This window comes from Mugil cephalus, chromosome 2, assembly GCF_022458985.1.
Source record: "Mugil cephalus isolate CIBA_MC_2020 chromosome 2, CIBA_Mcephalus_1.1, whole genome shotgun sequence".
In the NCBI taxonomy this organism is placed as follows: Eukaryota; Metazoa; Chordata; class Actinopteri; order Mugiliformes; family Mugilidae; genus Mugil; species Mugil cephalus.
The window spans coordinates 2,879,567-2,893,941 of NC_061771.1; the positions used below are offsets into that span (position 1 = coordinate 2,879,567).

Below are 14,375 nucleotides of genomic sequence, written 5' to 3' on the forward strand. Positions count from 1 at the left end.
TTATATACCATACTATATGTCTGAGGGAAGCACCTTGACCTAACACTTGACACCTTGCGTTTTCTGTACACAACTTCCTATGTTACCACAAGATCTAGATCTACGTAAACAGCAAGTGTCAATGATCCATATCTTAGAAATGATTTACAGATTTTCAAAAAGCTAAGATGGACAACAATATTGTTCAATATTTTAAGAAAGGTGGTAGCAGTAGTTTTTAGCCGGTGTCTCTGAAAACAGGAGTAAAACACTACTGTCTGGGATTGATTCACATTTAGTAACCACAATGTCTATCTGTGTCTATGTCAACCTAAAATCCACTGCAGCAACCTGCATCACTGAAGTGCTTTTAATGTACAGCGATAGAAGGAAATCTGAAGTTGCATCATCCAGGTTCTTTTAAATTTGACCTTAATGGTTTCTTTTGCAACTAAACTGTGTCAACATGGCGTGTCAACACTTTCTGAAGAATTTTCAGCACAGTTGTCTATCCGCTTCCTCTCCAATCAGATTGATCTCTCTTCCCAACACTCATCATCGCACGCTGCGTTCCCTTTGTGCAACACATCCACAGTTTACCTATGTGTTTAAAAGTGTTGGTGGACAGATTTTGTGTTGCTGCTGTTGCTGCTGTGAGTGTGCAGTGGGTTTGTGTGTGAGGAAGCGGTGTGGTTGGACTGTCAAGCGCAGAGGTGACAGAGCCGAAACACTTCCTCGTCCTACTCACTACTCGCATCACGACGACCTGCAGACTTTACCAGCCTCTCATAATCCACATTAGAGCGAACTGACCTCACGTGTCTCTTCCAACTTGGCATGAGGCGCTCATGTAAGTTAGTGTGAAGTTTGCGTGTAACGATCAGAAGCATTGGCGGAAGGAATGTAAAGTCTGGTGAGTGTCTTCTTTATTTATTTCTGTTGCCTACGTCTTAACAGTTATTATTCTTTTGGGTAACCAATATACACAATGTGGACTGAATTATTACAAAAGCGGCCTTTTTTGTGAATTATCTCCATGTGCTCCTGTGGATCATGCTTTTCTCCACTATAAAGACACTAGTAGATCTTAACATGATCTACTTGCAGTGTAAGTTAGTCAGTTTTCATGTTCATCACAGTGACCTATGCTCTTTGGTAAATTCACATTTATGAGTTCACAAACCAATTTTGTTATGCAATTTCCACCCAACATACATACTTAAAAACTAGCTTTAAATTAGTATTTAAATTCAAAAATACTTTTCGGACTGAGCTGCAGAAACGATCCATGAGTGCCCTTTAATCGTTTACAGGATAGTGCCTTGATTATAGCTGTTTGGTTGTGCCACGTTCTGGATATCAGCCCACATTTGACAGGCCATACTCACGCAAAAACAAAGTGTAAGCAGTTAGTTTAGAAGAAAACCACTCACTGTAAAATGAGAACGTCTGTGCTGTCTTACTGACAGTGGCAGGGAATTCACGCTACGTGACACTAATATCAAGGTTTATCGTCAGTGCTCACTTCCAGATTAAATAATACAGATATAGATACACAACTTACAGTAACAGCTATATTTAAGGTAGGATTTATCTTTTTTTTATGGGTTGCACACAAAATATCTCAAAGTGAAAAAAAGGCCCCTCTGAGTACTCCATATATTGTTCTCCGTTAGTCATAGATACACCCTTTTTAAGAGTCCGTCCGAGTTCATTTTCACAAGTGGGCTTTGGCTATTTTACTTGTAATCATAAAATGATGACCTTTTGTTATTTTCAGCTATTTGTATGAGTTCAGCATTGCATATTCACGTTATGTTTTGAGCTACTTCATACCTCTAAGTCGTTACAGCTGTCTAATAGCCAAATTACGATTTCATATTATTTCATATTTTGTCTGGTTATGTCCTTTAGTCTTTACCTTTTAAACTTTTTGACGCTAGAGGACATAAATGATTCTATTTGTTTTTGAAGTTTGTTTGCAGGGTCGTGATCATGTCACAGCCCCATAGATTTATCCTGCTACCCTCCAGAGCAGGGCTGTTAAATCTGTTTTAGTTCAGGGGGCACATCCAGCTCAGTTAGATTTCAAGCGGGCCGCAGTAACTTAATACTATAGTAACAGCTACAAATGTTTTAGTGCAAACTTGGTGTCTTCTACGTATTTTTTTAAATTCATCCTGCCAACCCTCTGGCAGGCCAGCTGCGGCCTGTGAGTTGTGTGTTTGACATCCCTGCTCTGGCTCAGGAGGGACCAGGTTAGGAATCACATTATTATATTGCTCAAATGCATAGGGCTTTGGAACTAACTATGATTCGGCCAGCTGTGACAAAGAAATGCTATTTTCCAATGGTTATACGACTGTTGGTAATAGCAATCCTGTAATCTCTGATCATAAAAGTAAAATCATTAATAGTGGAGATTTATCTGTGAATACAGTTCTAACTTTTGATATCATAAGTACATATTACTACCGAAGGGTTAGCGATTCCATCCCCGTAATGTGCCACATGCCGAAGTGTCCTTGAGCAAGACACTGAACCCCCAGTCATTCCCAGTGCAACTGGCACTGGTGTGTGAATGCGTGTGTGCTTGTGTGAGTGAATGGGTGGATGTGTCTGTGACTGTAAAAGGGCTTTGAGTACCAGTAGGTGGAAAATCGCTATATAAAAGCAAGACTATTTACCGTACTGCTGATAACGCTTCTGCACTTTAAAGCTCTGAATGAAGGACACATTTTCAATGCGTACTGAAACTCAACCTCATGTCTGCTACTGTTGCAACATGCAACATTCATGACACTTTTTGGCCAGTGTGGTCTAACGCCTCAGTATTCTTCAGTGAACTCCCTTATTTCACACTGGCGCACTGAGTGATGACCGAGTCAAAAAAAAATGTATTGGTGTTATATCGCTGCCATTGTGATACAGCAAAGCACCTCATCTCCGTCCTTTATGACAAAATAATGCTGTTGATATGAGTAAAGCAGAGAATCAAATCCAGGCCGAACAGGGAGACGTAGATTCTTTGCTCCGACTTCGACTTGCCTGCAGATCTCTTCTCTGGGGCTGGTAGGATTTGTTTAGGAACAGTAATCAGAGCAAAACACAGACAGCTCGGAGACTAAAACCTAAAACGTCTCGAGTGGATTCAGGATGAGGTAGCTCACAGTTCAATCTGGAGATCAGAGGTTTAGAAGTAAACTCACCTATTTTATCTTATCTTTTAATACCATGAATACATTTGTGTCATTTGCTAATATACATCTATCTACTGGAAATATTAGAAGCATCACAGTGCCACCAAACTAAAACGGTCACAATTTTTCTATGTTGTCAACACGAAATGTAATGTAATCATTATGAAAGTACAGTTGTGCTGCCCTCTTTAGGGCACAGCAAATATTTCACCATTTGTTATTTACACACTGATGTACACACATATTTTTTTAGGCAGTATATTTCTTATTGTTTTAATACATTTACAAATATGCAACCAATGACATTCAAATAATTTTGAATACCTCATCTCAAACTGTTTTTATTTTATCTTCTAGGTGTCTGTGAATCTACCATAGAGCACGTCTTCCTCCCCTTCTGAATGATGCCTCGTTCATTCTTGGTGAAGAGAGGAGGGCTGCACCACATTCGGCCTATAGCAAGAAGCCCCAGCTTTGGATCGACCCCGGTAATTTTTGGCGAACTTAAGAAAAAGACGGGGCCCTGGGGTACATCCTTGGAGTACACCGCAGCAGAAGTGCCAGATGATAATGCAGCCTCCATCACATCATTGCACCAAGACGTTCCTCCTGAGAACGCTCAGCCATTCAGTCCCAAGTCTTACGGTGGGTGACAGAGATATTTCATGTACGTTTAGCCTCAGACATCACAAAAACACAAAACAAAGACATTAAATTGACCTGACCTCTTTGTCTTTCCTTTTAGAGTGTAGTTTAGCAGAGCCCTGCAGTCCTGTCACCAGCAATGTTGAGAAAGTTGTCCCTCACCCTCCCACGCCAGCAGTATGGTCAAGTCCCCACATGAGCTCAGGATATCCAGACAAACTCTCAGCAGGCCTGGGAGACTTGACTGAGCACCATCAGATCCTGAGGGAGACCAGGAGCGGCGGCTGTTCCAAGATCAGTGCTGCGAGGCAGGAGTGTCCACTCTGTAGCAAAGTATGGCCTCCCTCCATTACAGTAAATGATATTTATGTCTGAAAGTTTGACCTGGAGGCAGAGTTAGAGGGTTAAGGGTTTAAACTTCATCCTGAAGGTGGCACAAGTAGGTGTACCAAATAGCCCAGTTACTGAAGTAGTCGTTCATCATTAAATTGAGAAAAATCTTCTGGAGAAAGTTAGGACAGTTTCACTTAAGTATCTCTGAACATTTCAGAGATTAAAGCAGCAAGAAATCTGAACTTTTGCACATATTTAGCTGTCTCCTGTATTTTCTAGAGGTAGTTTTCTCCTCTTTCTTGAGGTGTACAATTACCATTTACAGCATTAAAATGCATTCGTCTTTGCAGATGTTTTCATGTCTGTCAAGTTTGAAGACTCACATATGTAAAAGTCATGGAAGCAGAGCACGTCTGTCAGCACCACACCTCAAATCCAGGAGGCCTGACAATGAGCGGCCATCAAGCAGAGGAAAGGTCAGTCTCACATTAAGGGTTTCGTCACGTTTTTGGTCACCATGCATGTATGAGGTCCAGCTCTCCTTAAGTGCCTTGTTATTGCCTTGTAGGAGAGGACATTTGGCTGTACGGTGTGTGGAAAGGTGTTCAAGCGCTCCTCCACCCTCTCCACCCATCTGCTCATACATTCAGACACCCGGCCCTATCCCTGCCAGTACTGTGGCAAAAGGTTCCACCAGAAGTCTGACATGAAGAAACACACCTTCATACACACTGGTGGGTGACACAACTCACGCTCCATTATTCATCTGCAATTTGTTTTTCTAGACATTACAGCTGGTGCTATGCACATACTAATCCTTCAACCCTTACGTCCACACGCCAGTGTGGGAACGACTGAGTGGGTCAAATGCACAAAAATAATTACTTCATGTGGTGGGATCAATACAGTAAATCTTTAGCTCTTATTTTAGTCGACAAAGGCTAATGCTAATTATTACCGCTAATCACTAAATGTCCTAAATATATTGTTTACAAATGTATGACAACAGTCTGCAACGCTGTTCATGCAGTACGTGTACACAATACATAAAAAATGTTAAAATATATCTATCTGTTTCGCGACCATAAACAAATCCTTAAATCCTTATAAAAACCAAAGAGTTTTAAAATGTATCAGACTATGAAGTCCTGCGATAGGCTGGCAACTTGTCTGGGTATACCCCGTCTCTTGCCCAATGCCAGCAACCCCCGCAACCCTAGTGCAGGATTAAGCGGTACAGAAGATGAGATGAGATGAGACTATGAAGTCTTGTCACTACCCCTTGTTAAGACACTGCCCAGCACAGTAAATTCCCAACTCATCACTTGTATACTTTAGTTTTGTATGGATTAAACAAAGAAGGCTTGATGTGTTGGTAACCTTCCATTCTTTATGCTAAGATAAGTTAAGCTAATCAGCAGCAACTTCATATTTAGCATACAGCTGGTTTTCTGACTTTACTGCCAGTAAAAAAGTGCATATGTCTAAAAAAGGAACTGTACTGGTTTGGGATTTCCTCGTATTAGGTCGGTGACTGTTTGATCTACACAATTTCGCCGTCCTGCATATTCACACAGCTTGTGATCTGTCTCTTTGTGTACTAGGGGAGAAGCCCCACGTGTGTCAGATTTGCGGCAAGGCGTTCAGCCAGAGCTCCAACCTCATCACCCACAGCCGTAAACACAGGGACGACCGGCCCTACCGCTGCCCCCGATGCTTGTACGGCTTCCAGCACAAACTGGACCTGCGACAGCACCAGGAGCACCACTGCACCTACCGCTGATGGTTGCACAGCCAACACCTAAGACGTTTTTTGGTCATCAGGGAAACACTGTCGGAAGAGAAAAGCTACTGACTGTGTTGTTCTAAAACCAGAAGACATATTATTTTGCTTTAATTCTATTCAGCAGTCTTTTAGGACTGGGATAGGCTAAGAATTTAATCTTCTGTGTTCCTCTTCAATTGTAAAGTTTCAAGCTACTCTTGTTCTAATTACAGTGTTTTGATTATATAAGGAAGTTTAACATTATTTGTATTTTTGTATCTTCTGTAATGAAATGTCCCTCCAATTGTTTTCTGTCCATTATTGTCAAACCAAAAATGATTTAGAAGCGCACATGCCAGAAGTAATTTTTATATTCTGAGAAAAGCCACTTGATAATAATGGTGAAAATAAAGACCTGAGGCTGTTGCTGTCAACATCTACATGTCACCTACTGATATTACTTTAACTGTACAAGAGATGGGGTCCATCTGTCCTTAGAAGACCAGTCTTCTCCAGAAGTTGCAAAGAACTCAGAGGACCTCTCTGTTATTTCAAAGTTGAGTGGAAAACTTCAGATAAACACAGCTTCAGATAAATGTAAATCAACCCAGCAGAAATTCTTCGCATTTCCCCTTTCACTCCACCAGAGGGTGAAATCTACCACAAAAACAGGTACCAGTTTTTACTGGTTAGTAAGTCTACTCTTTTCTACAGAAAAGCATTAGGGCCAACCATGAGAAAAAAAAATAAATTAAATGATTTTTTCCCCATTTTCCCATTTTTTTTCCTAGTTGTGGGGGTTGGCGGTATGGGAGTTGAGATGGTGGGGATTACTGATAGTTAAGAGTCTCAGTTGTCATTACTGTTTTCAGTTGCTTTAATAGTGCGGATGATTCCTAAGGGAGTTAAGTACCTTTCTACATTTTAACAAGTTATTAATGCCATTAGTAGTCCATGTTAAATACTTAAAAGCTACAGCTGTCATTTCTTTAATCTACTTCTCCTATGAGGTGATGCAAGATCCAGAAATAATCAGGGCAATAAATCCAGGCCATTGTCTTATCTAAGAGATACATTTCTATGTCGTGTACGTAGAGTGAGAGTGTAAAAGGAAAAAACAAAAAGAGAGTAAACGGGAAATAAATCACACTAAACCCCCCCGGTCCCCACTCTTGCCCCACTCCCTCCCCAACTGAGGGAGTGCTGAACCCCTAATCTTCCTGACTATTTGTCACGTCCAACAAAAATATTACAATTTAAGATAAGGAAATAGTGTATAAAGTATAAAGCATATTATACTATGGAACAAATCCCCATAATAACACCAGGGAAGGACTTCTAATTACATAAACAGAAAACCACAAAGCCAAAAAGCTTGTAATTAACAGACCTTTTAGTTATTAAACTATTATTGGTAACTGAACAAATCGCCCTCTGGTCCATAAAAACATATACAAGTGTAACACAACAGAGTGATGCTTATAATACCGAGTCACCCTATAATGGAATTCTAAATAATAACCATTACCTCTGTAGTCAGAGGAGAGGAGAAAAAGGAAAGCGCTATGTGTACCTGATAGACTGCTCCTTAACTTACCGTTGTTATACCTGAATATTGCTCTACTTCAACAAGGTGAACAGATTACTATAAACGCGCCCTGTGCATACAGATGGACCACAGCAGAGTCAACGGAGTCAGTCTACCTCCACTGATTGACATTTAAAGATGGCTGAAAATCATGCCAATGTAACGAAAAAGTCTCATCTCATCTCATCTTCCGTACCACTTAATCCTGCACTAGGGTCGCGGGGGTTGCTGGAGTCTATCCCAGCTGGCATCGGGCGAGAGACGGGGTACACCCTGGACAGGTTGCCAGCCTATTGCAGGGCTAACACCGAGACGTAACGAAAAAGTAAAAATAAAAATTACAGCAAAATGACACCAGAGTGAGGTAGTATGGACAATGGTCTATTTTGGTTTGTCAAATGAGGATCACGTTAGCTGGCAGTTATAGTAGCATATAGCATGTCTGCCTTAACTATAGTGCTTTTGAACATTTTATAAACATAATTTAAAGCACAATTGCAGACCCTTAGTAATCTACTTACATCTGGGATCCGTGAAGGAGATGAACAAGTTCGAACTGTGTCCAAAAAAGGAGAGTGATAACCAGGCTACATGGCCAAAATGATGCGTTTACATGCACGTGAAAAAAACTGATTATTGCCTTAATCGGACTATAGTATCACCACCTAGTGTGTCGATTTTCTTGCGCTGAATGTAAACTGGGACAAGGACTGTAGTCAGAAAGTCGAATTTTGAGCATAGCTCAATTAAGCTCTGCATGTAAACGAGTTACTCCAGAAAACAGCAAGCTCGCGTCGGAGCAAACACGAAAGTCCTCAGAGCAAACAGGTCCATGATACTCAAGCGTTGTGGAGCGGTAAAATTGCGCTGGTAGGAAAAGAAGTTTCCCCGGCCATCCATGATCAGTCCTGTCCACCCGCTGCTGTTATAAGTCCCTGCAAGTCTTGGAAGAGGGTCGAGATGTGCAATCCAGTTTACCGTGTAGTGAATTAGTCTTGAGGCAGCACATCTGGGTGATATTTCTTAAGATAGTTTTCAGCAGCCTGTGGTGTTGTGAAGGTGTGCCGTCATTATCATTATGGTCGAGTTGCCGTATTGTAGCAAACTTTTGTTCCGGGTGGCCTCGGTCATCTTGACCGTGTCAGATAAGCGGAGCAGTCGGATCACGGTGGCGCGGGGTCTGGCGTCATCTGCTGGGCGTGGTAACAGACCTGTGAGCACGTTCCAATTCAAAAGTTTCCCGTTCCAAGTCAAGCATCTTGGGTAGCCATTCTTGTACAAATGCCACTGTGTCCTTCCCCTCCACTCCTGGAAAGCCGACCAACCTCAGGTTCTTCCTATGGGCTCGGTTCTCTTTGTCGTCCAGCTGTTCCCTCAGGTCACTCAGTTCACTGTCTGTGGTTTTTTTATAGTCATCCAGCTCACGCTGCAAGGCGGCTAGCAAGTCATCAAACTCACATTGCTTCCCCTTTTAGCCCATTTAGACATCCTTCAATCATGGATTCAGTCCTCTGTATTCCTTTCTCCATCTCAGAAATGAACCACTGAGGTGCATGCTGTGGAGGCTGGTTAGCTAGCCTGTTGCTGTTGCTGATAGCACTCGGTGATGGCACTCACTTGTTCTTCTCATTTTTATTTCCATCATATTTCCATCGGTGGCATTGTCTCGTTATCAGTGTTTCCACTTATTAAAGCACGATTGGCATTAAGTTGACTTGGTGAAAAGTCGGCAGAAGGCTAATTTCAGTGAGCTAGTAAGCGGAGTATGGAAGCCAGTTGGAGGGTTTTTTGCTGCTTTTGCTTCTCGCCATGACAAGTAGTCCCACGAACCATGCCGACAACAGCCTCAGCTGCTCCTCTTGACGAAGCTATGGTTTTAGCTTCAGCAACTGCATTTTCAATCTGAGCAGCAGTTGTCAAACTCTTTTCAACTGTAAGTTTATCCTCAAGCAGCAGGCACCCTCTGATCCGTGCATTGCACGTTTTCTCCACAATTTGGTCCCTTGTCCTCAGATAATGTTCCAAACTCACATGTAACATTTAGCTCCCACAGGAGAGCTGAGTTACATGCTGCAATTCCAACATACTGACATTCTACTATTCAGACACGTCACCATTCCGACATGCGGACGTCCCGCCATTCTGACAAAGTTTCGTCCCAGCACTCTGACAAGGCTTTAGTTTTCATGAGGAAATGTGCAATGTACTTACGAGTGTGTGTGTGTGTGTTCTTTTTTCATCTTTTAAGACATGTGTACAGATATGATAAATAAACAAAAAATAAATAAAAAATAAGTCTCGCCGTTCGAAGGAGGTGGTGCATTGATCGGGAAACAGACCATCGTGGTTTTCAATCACACAGTCCGATCATAGAACTAGAGGTGTACTCCATCAGTCTCCCTACCCACAGCACACTGAAAAAAAGAAAAAAAAAAGAATCTGAATTTAAACTCAGTTTGTCTGACTTACATTTATCTCACATAATGCATAGATCTATGCTTGTGCAGCCTGCCTGGCTCCATGCAGCAGCCTGCCATCTGGCATAGTATGGATAGAGTCAGGCTGCATCTGACAGCTCGGTGTGACGTAGGCTACGACCGCTGGCCTTTATTGGAGGCAATACGAAAAACAATCGATAGGTAATCACAGATCGCAGCTTCAACACAGCTATACCAGTGTTTCCTCTTCTAGGATGTTCAGTCTCTGTGTTTATAACAGATGCAACTTCTTCGCTGTTGTAATTTAGCTAGGACAATATTTTAAAAAAAATTAAAAAAAAAAAAAAAAAAATGCTCCCTCAAAAACGAGCAAGTGAGGAATCATGTGTTTCACAAATAGCTACTTATACATAGTTTTCTGATTTTGTCATGCTTTAAGATAAATTGAACATAAGTCTGTAGAAGACTAAGCCATTTGAAGATCTTTTCCCATTATCTTTTCCAATTTTAGTCCACTTGAGGATGAGCTCTGTGTACCTCTTTCCTTCTACTCAGAAGCCTTCCTTCTCTGGTCTGCTTTTAAAAGAAAACCACTGTGAACTTTATTGGACTATTTGTCACGTCCAAGAAATCATTTTTGTTAGGTGGTTGTTGTCTTGTGACTTCCTGTTTTCTTTTGAATTCTCACACTCTTCTGGTTTCAGGTAACTTGTCCCTTCCTGCCGTTCCTATGATTGTCTTCCCCGTCCTGATTGTTTGGCCCAGTTCCCCATTATCTTGTGTATTTAGTCTCACCCTCTCACTTCTTTCTGTGCCAGTTTGTCTTGAAAACCGGAATGTTTCCATGCTGTTGTCAGGTTTTCCTTTTTGGTTGATACTTTGAGAAGTCGATTAGTTGTGTTTTTTTGTTTAACTTTTCACTTGTTCCTCTTTGAGAGATTTTCTTAGTTTCTTCTAGTGTTCTTCTAGTGTGATTTTTATTGGTCTTTATTAATAATTCAATCATTCTTTGAACTCTGGCTCTGGAGTCGTGCTATTGGGTCCTGTCCTTGTTCAGTTCTGACACTTTTGACCCATCATGCAGTCCTCCTGAGAGGACACATCCTGCTATGGTGAATTCTTGTTTCCTGCCATGTTCTGCAACACATAACAAAACTGAAACAGAACACACACACATACACAAGCTCACTCACAACCACAATAATATCAAATCCTGTCAAAACTTTGCACGCAGCTTTGCATCCTTTGCACCATTATGTTGCTAACCACCTTGACTCATACTCTGTTTGTCTGCCTAGTTGGCGCTGGTCTCTGTTCAGTTTAATGTCTTGATGTGTGTATTGTCTCCTAAATATTCTGCACTGTCTATATTGTACTGTTTCCTTTTGCACTGTTCTCATTCTCATTCTGGGCTGTATTTTGTGTATTTGTTTGTCTGAATGCACTAAATGAGCCATCTGTCCAGAACGTTCTTATATGAGGTTGTTCAGCTCAGAGATTCAAACTCTACATCAGATGGAAAACAGAGACTACATGCGACTAGACTAGCACAGAGAGGTAAGGTTTTGAGTCTGAGTCCATTCATTCATTACCTATGACTGCTTGTCCTCTGGAGGGTCACAGGAGTCATTAGTCACTAGTCATTAGTCATTAGTTATATTACATAATTACGGCAGATAGGGCTGTAAAGGCCAAAGATTCATGTGCAGCTCAACTGTTACTTCAGTTATGTTTAGATTTGAACTCTGGGGAAATGTACCTTTGATACAGACTATGGACACTACAGGAAATTATTTTCCTTGAACTTTAGTTAAGTTAAAGTTATTTATATTCACAAATCTTCTGAATCCAGATGTTGTCAGTTAGCAGCGGCTGTTTGAAGGGACATGAATGCAAAGGCCGCATGGGAATTTGCGATTTTTCATCACAGTGACAGAATGGGCTTCAGTTGTTACTTGAATCTTTTGACTGTGTGACCATGAGACAGGAACTCAATTGCTTTACAACTCACAAGAAACAAAGCAAACAACTTAAATACACAGAGGCATTGTTTGAGTGTTTGTTATGTATTTATTCAGCTTTGACACAAGATAAACAAGTTCATAATTTGTTACAGATTTCCTTCACCTTTAGCTTTAAAAGCCATCATTAGTTTTGTACCACTGAGCTCTGGCAACAACATCATTGGAGTAGTCTCTACCCGTTGTTCCGCCATCCACGTGTTCGTAGGAATGGACGTTTCTATCCCCCATGTTGTAGGCCGCAATCCCTCCTAAAGAGAAAAATACAAATGAAACTGAAACTAAGCAAAGTTCTAACAGAGCTGTGTGGGTTTTCTGATTTCGTAAAACAAACCTTTCAGCTTCTGGTTTTTGTTCCACGACGGAAATTTCTTGCTGATCTGATCGATAAAATAAATCAGGATCTCGGTTCCTTGGCAGAGGTGTTCCTCACTGTCCCATGCGCCTCGTGCAGTGTGTCCACCTCCTTGTGGATTAACATCAACCTGCAGGGAACTGTGTGGTTAGTGTACTGTAATATGAGGCTCTACTGAAGGCAGCAGTATTTGTGCCAACCTGCATCAGTCCCCAGGCGTTGTACGCTCCTCTCTTTGGGTCATAGTCCCCCCAGCCGTTATGTAACACATTTCCAGCCCTGGACTCTCTGGAGATGATGCCAGCAATAATAGCTGGATCTATGCCATATTTTCTGCCAACATTGTTGATTTTTGTCCTGTATTTCTCCATTCTGCCAGAATCAGTTTGTGCCATTTTGTGTGACGCCCTTACACCTTTAGGGAACAAGAGAGCAAAACTTGTTACGACAGTGTTAACAACGGCATCTATTTCCTCATTGTTCTGCATGCCATGACTGTTTCTGTCTTCCTGAATACGTTACCTGAGTAGTCCAGTTTGTCCTGCTGAGCAGTTCTCGCTGACGCTCCAGTTGTTTCAACCTGCATGATGTTTCCATATTCTGCAAATGTTCAGCTTATTAGACACATAGTAAACAGTATCCAGACAGTACAGGTGTGTATTCAAATGGAAGTTTTATAAAGAGTACAACAATAACACAAGTTCTCACCCATTTTGTCAGATTGCTCTTTTGCTGCACCCGTAAAACTGAAATGTGAGAGATCTGGACACAGCGTCTTTCTGTTTCGTCTTTGATAGGAACTCACAGGACAGCTGTATTTATATCCGTGGGTTTACTTCCAGTTTCACTCTGACTCCCTTCTTTTTCTGTTGTTTTGTTTTTTCACCCGAGGGGCTGAGGGGAAAGCACAGAGAAAACAAGTCAGCTGATTTACAAGAAATAAACGTCACTGACGTCACTGAAACAGACATGTGACTCTTTGTGCAGGTGTTGCGTCAGTTGCACCAGTTTCATTGTCACGATATGTTCCCACCCTCTCGATGTCAAAACAAAGCCCATCCCTGAATAAATATTTTGACATAGACTTGGTTAAAGTCAGGAAAGACTCAGATAAATTATGTTGTAAATGAGATCACGGAGTCAGCTGATCTGATTTCCTCATCAACTCCACAATACACCATCTTATTGTTGCCACTTTGTGGAGAGATGCATTCTCAGATGGAAGTCCAAATGACTTTGTTTCCAGTATATTTATAACTTATATGTTCAACGTGACAAACAGCCCTCCTCAAAGACAGGTAATTATCCAACTGTTAGTTGACTGCAATGTATTTCCAAAATCACAAGACAGAATGTTGACAACAAGTTTGATATATTTATATAACATTTTAAAACATACCATACAGTGTATTTACAAATACCCACTTAAATCATTAAAGATGTGCATTTCAAAAACAAAGAGCCTCTATGAAATCAAGTCCTTTGCTGAAAAAATGAAAGGAAAAAGTGCACATTTGCTCGTAAAAATGCAAACAAAGTCCTTCCTTGTCAAAAAAAAGGTAAAAGAAAAGTGCACATCTTTGGAACAAAAATTTAAAAAAAAAACTTGATGGAAACAAAAAGGCTTCTTTTATGACTTCTTTCTGTTACTTGCTTGGCGTAGCTTATACTGTTGCATTTCTTTCTTATGATTTGTCTCACATCTTGCATGGTGGTGTCAGGGAATTTCACCTGAGCTTGGACTGTCAGTGAAAAAACACACATACAAAACAAAACATTACTTCAATGTTATTTTTATTCACCATCCACAATCAACACACATGTCAAAGAGACATGAAGGATGGTTTATCAGGATTATTCAAACCACATAAAAGCCTATTAGAATATGGAAAAACCTAGAGAGAAACTACCACAGGCTAAGCATGTAGGTCAATTAAAATGGGGTTTAAGTGCTAAATTAAATTTACACTTATATGCTAAATTACTTACTTTTGAAAGCATTGCCATGTATTGTGAGCATGTAAATTAGCTTTTTTCAAATATATAGGTAT

At 40.9% G+C, this 14,375-nt stretch overlaps 2 protein-coding genes across 2 annotated transcripts; one reads left to right on the forward strand and one right to left on the reverse strand.

Annotated features, from left to right (window-relative positions):
- Positions 1-521: 521 nt before the first annotated feature.
- Positions 522-6,362, forward strand: LOC125003966 (zinc finger protein Gfi-1b-like). Its single transcript, XM_047578241.1, has 6 exons — positions 522-892; positions 3,537-3,824; positions 3,925-4,157; positions 4,508-4,633; positions 4,726-4,891; positions 5,762-6,362. The coding sequence occupies exons 2-6, from the start codon at positions 3,581-3,583 to the stop codon at positions 5,938-5,940; spliced, it is 948 nt and encodes a 315-aa protein (XP_047434197.1). The 5' UTR covers positions 522-892; positions 3,537-3,580; the 3' UTR covers positions 5,941-6,362.
- A 5,636-nt stretch (positions 6,363-11,998) lies between these two features.
- Positions 11,999-13,198, reverse strand: LOC125004177 (lysozyme g-like). The gene is made up of 5 exons (XM_047578598.1): positions 13,033-13,198; positions 12,847-12,924; positions 12,525-12,739; positions 12,304-12,454; positions 11,999-12,220 (listed from the first exon to the last, which is right to left on the reverse strand). The coding sequence occupies exons 1-5, from the start codon at positions 13,034-13,036 to the stop codon at positions 12,084-12,086; spliced, it is 585 nt and encodes a 194-aa protein (XP_047434554.1). The 5' UTR covers positions 13,037-13,198; the 3' UTR covers positions 11,999-12,083.
- Positions 13,199-14,375: the final 1,177 nt, after the last annotated feature.

Bases quoted from the DNA above. Each gene is read 5' to 3' on its own strand.
- LOC125003966 (XM_047578241.1), top strand. From the start codon at position 3,581: ATGATGCCTCGTTCATTCTTGGTGAAGAGAGGAGGGCTGCACCACATT. The intron at 3,825-3,924 runs GTGGGTGACAGA...CTTTCCTTTTAG, and splicing joins ATTCAGTCCCAAGTCTTACG to AGTGTAGTTTAGCAGAGCCC. The intron at 4,158-4,507 runs GTATGGCCTCCC...TCGTCTTTGCAG, and splicing joins AGTGTCCACTCTGTAGCAAA to ATGTTTTCATGTCTGTCAAG.
- LOC125004177 (XM_047578598.1), bottom strand. The intron at 12,740-12,846 runs GTAACGTATTCA...TGTTCCCTAAAG, and splicing joins GGACAAACTGGACTACTCAG to GTGTAAGGGCGTCACACAAA. The intron at 12,221-12,303 runs GTTTGTTTTACG...TTTTCTCTTTAG, and splicing joins CAAAAACCAGAAGCTGAAAG to GAGGGATTGCGGCCTACAAC.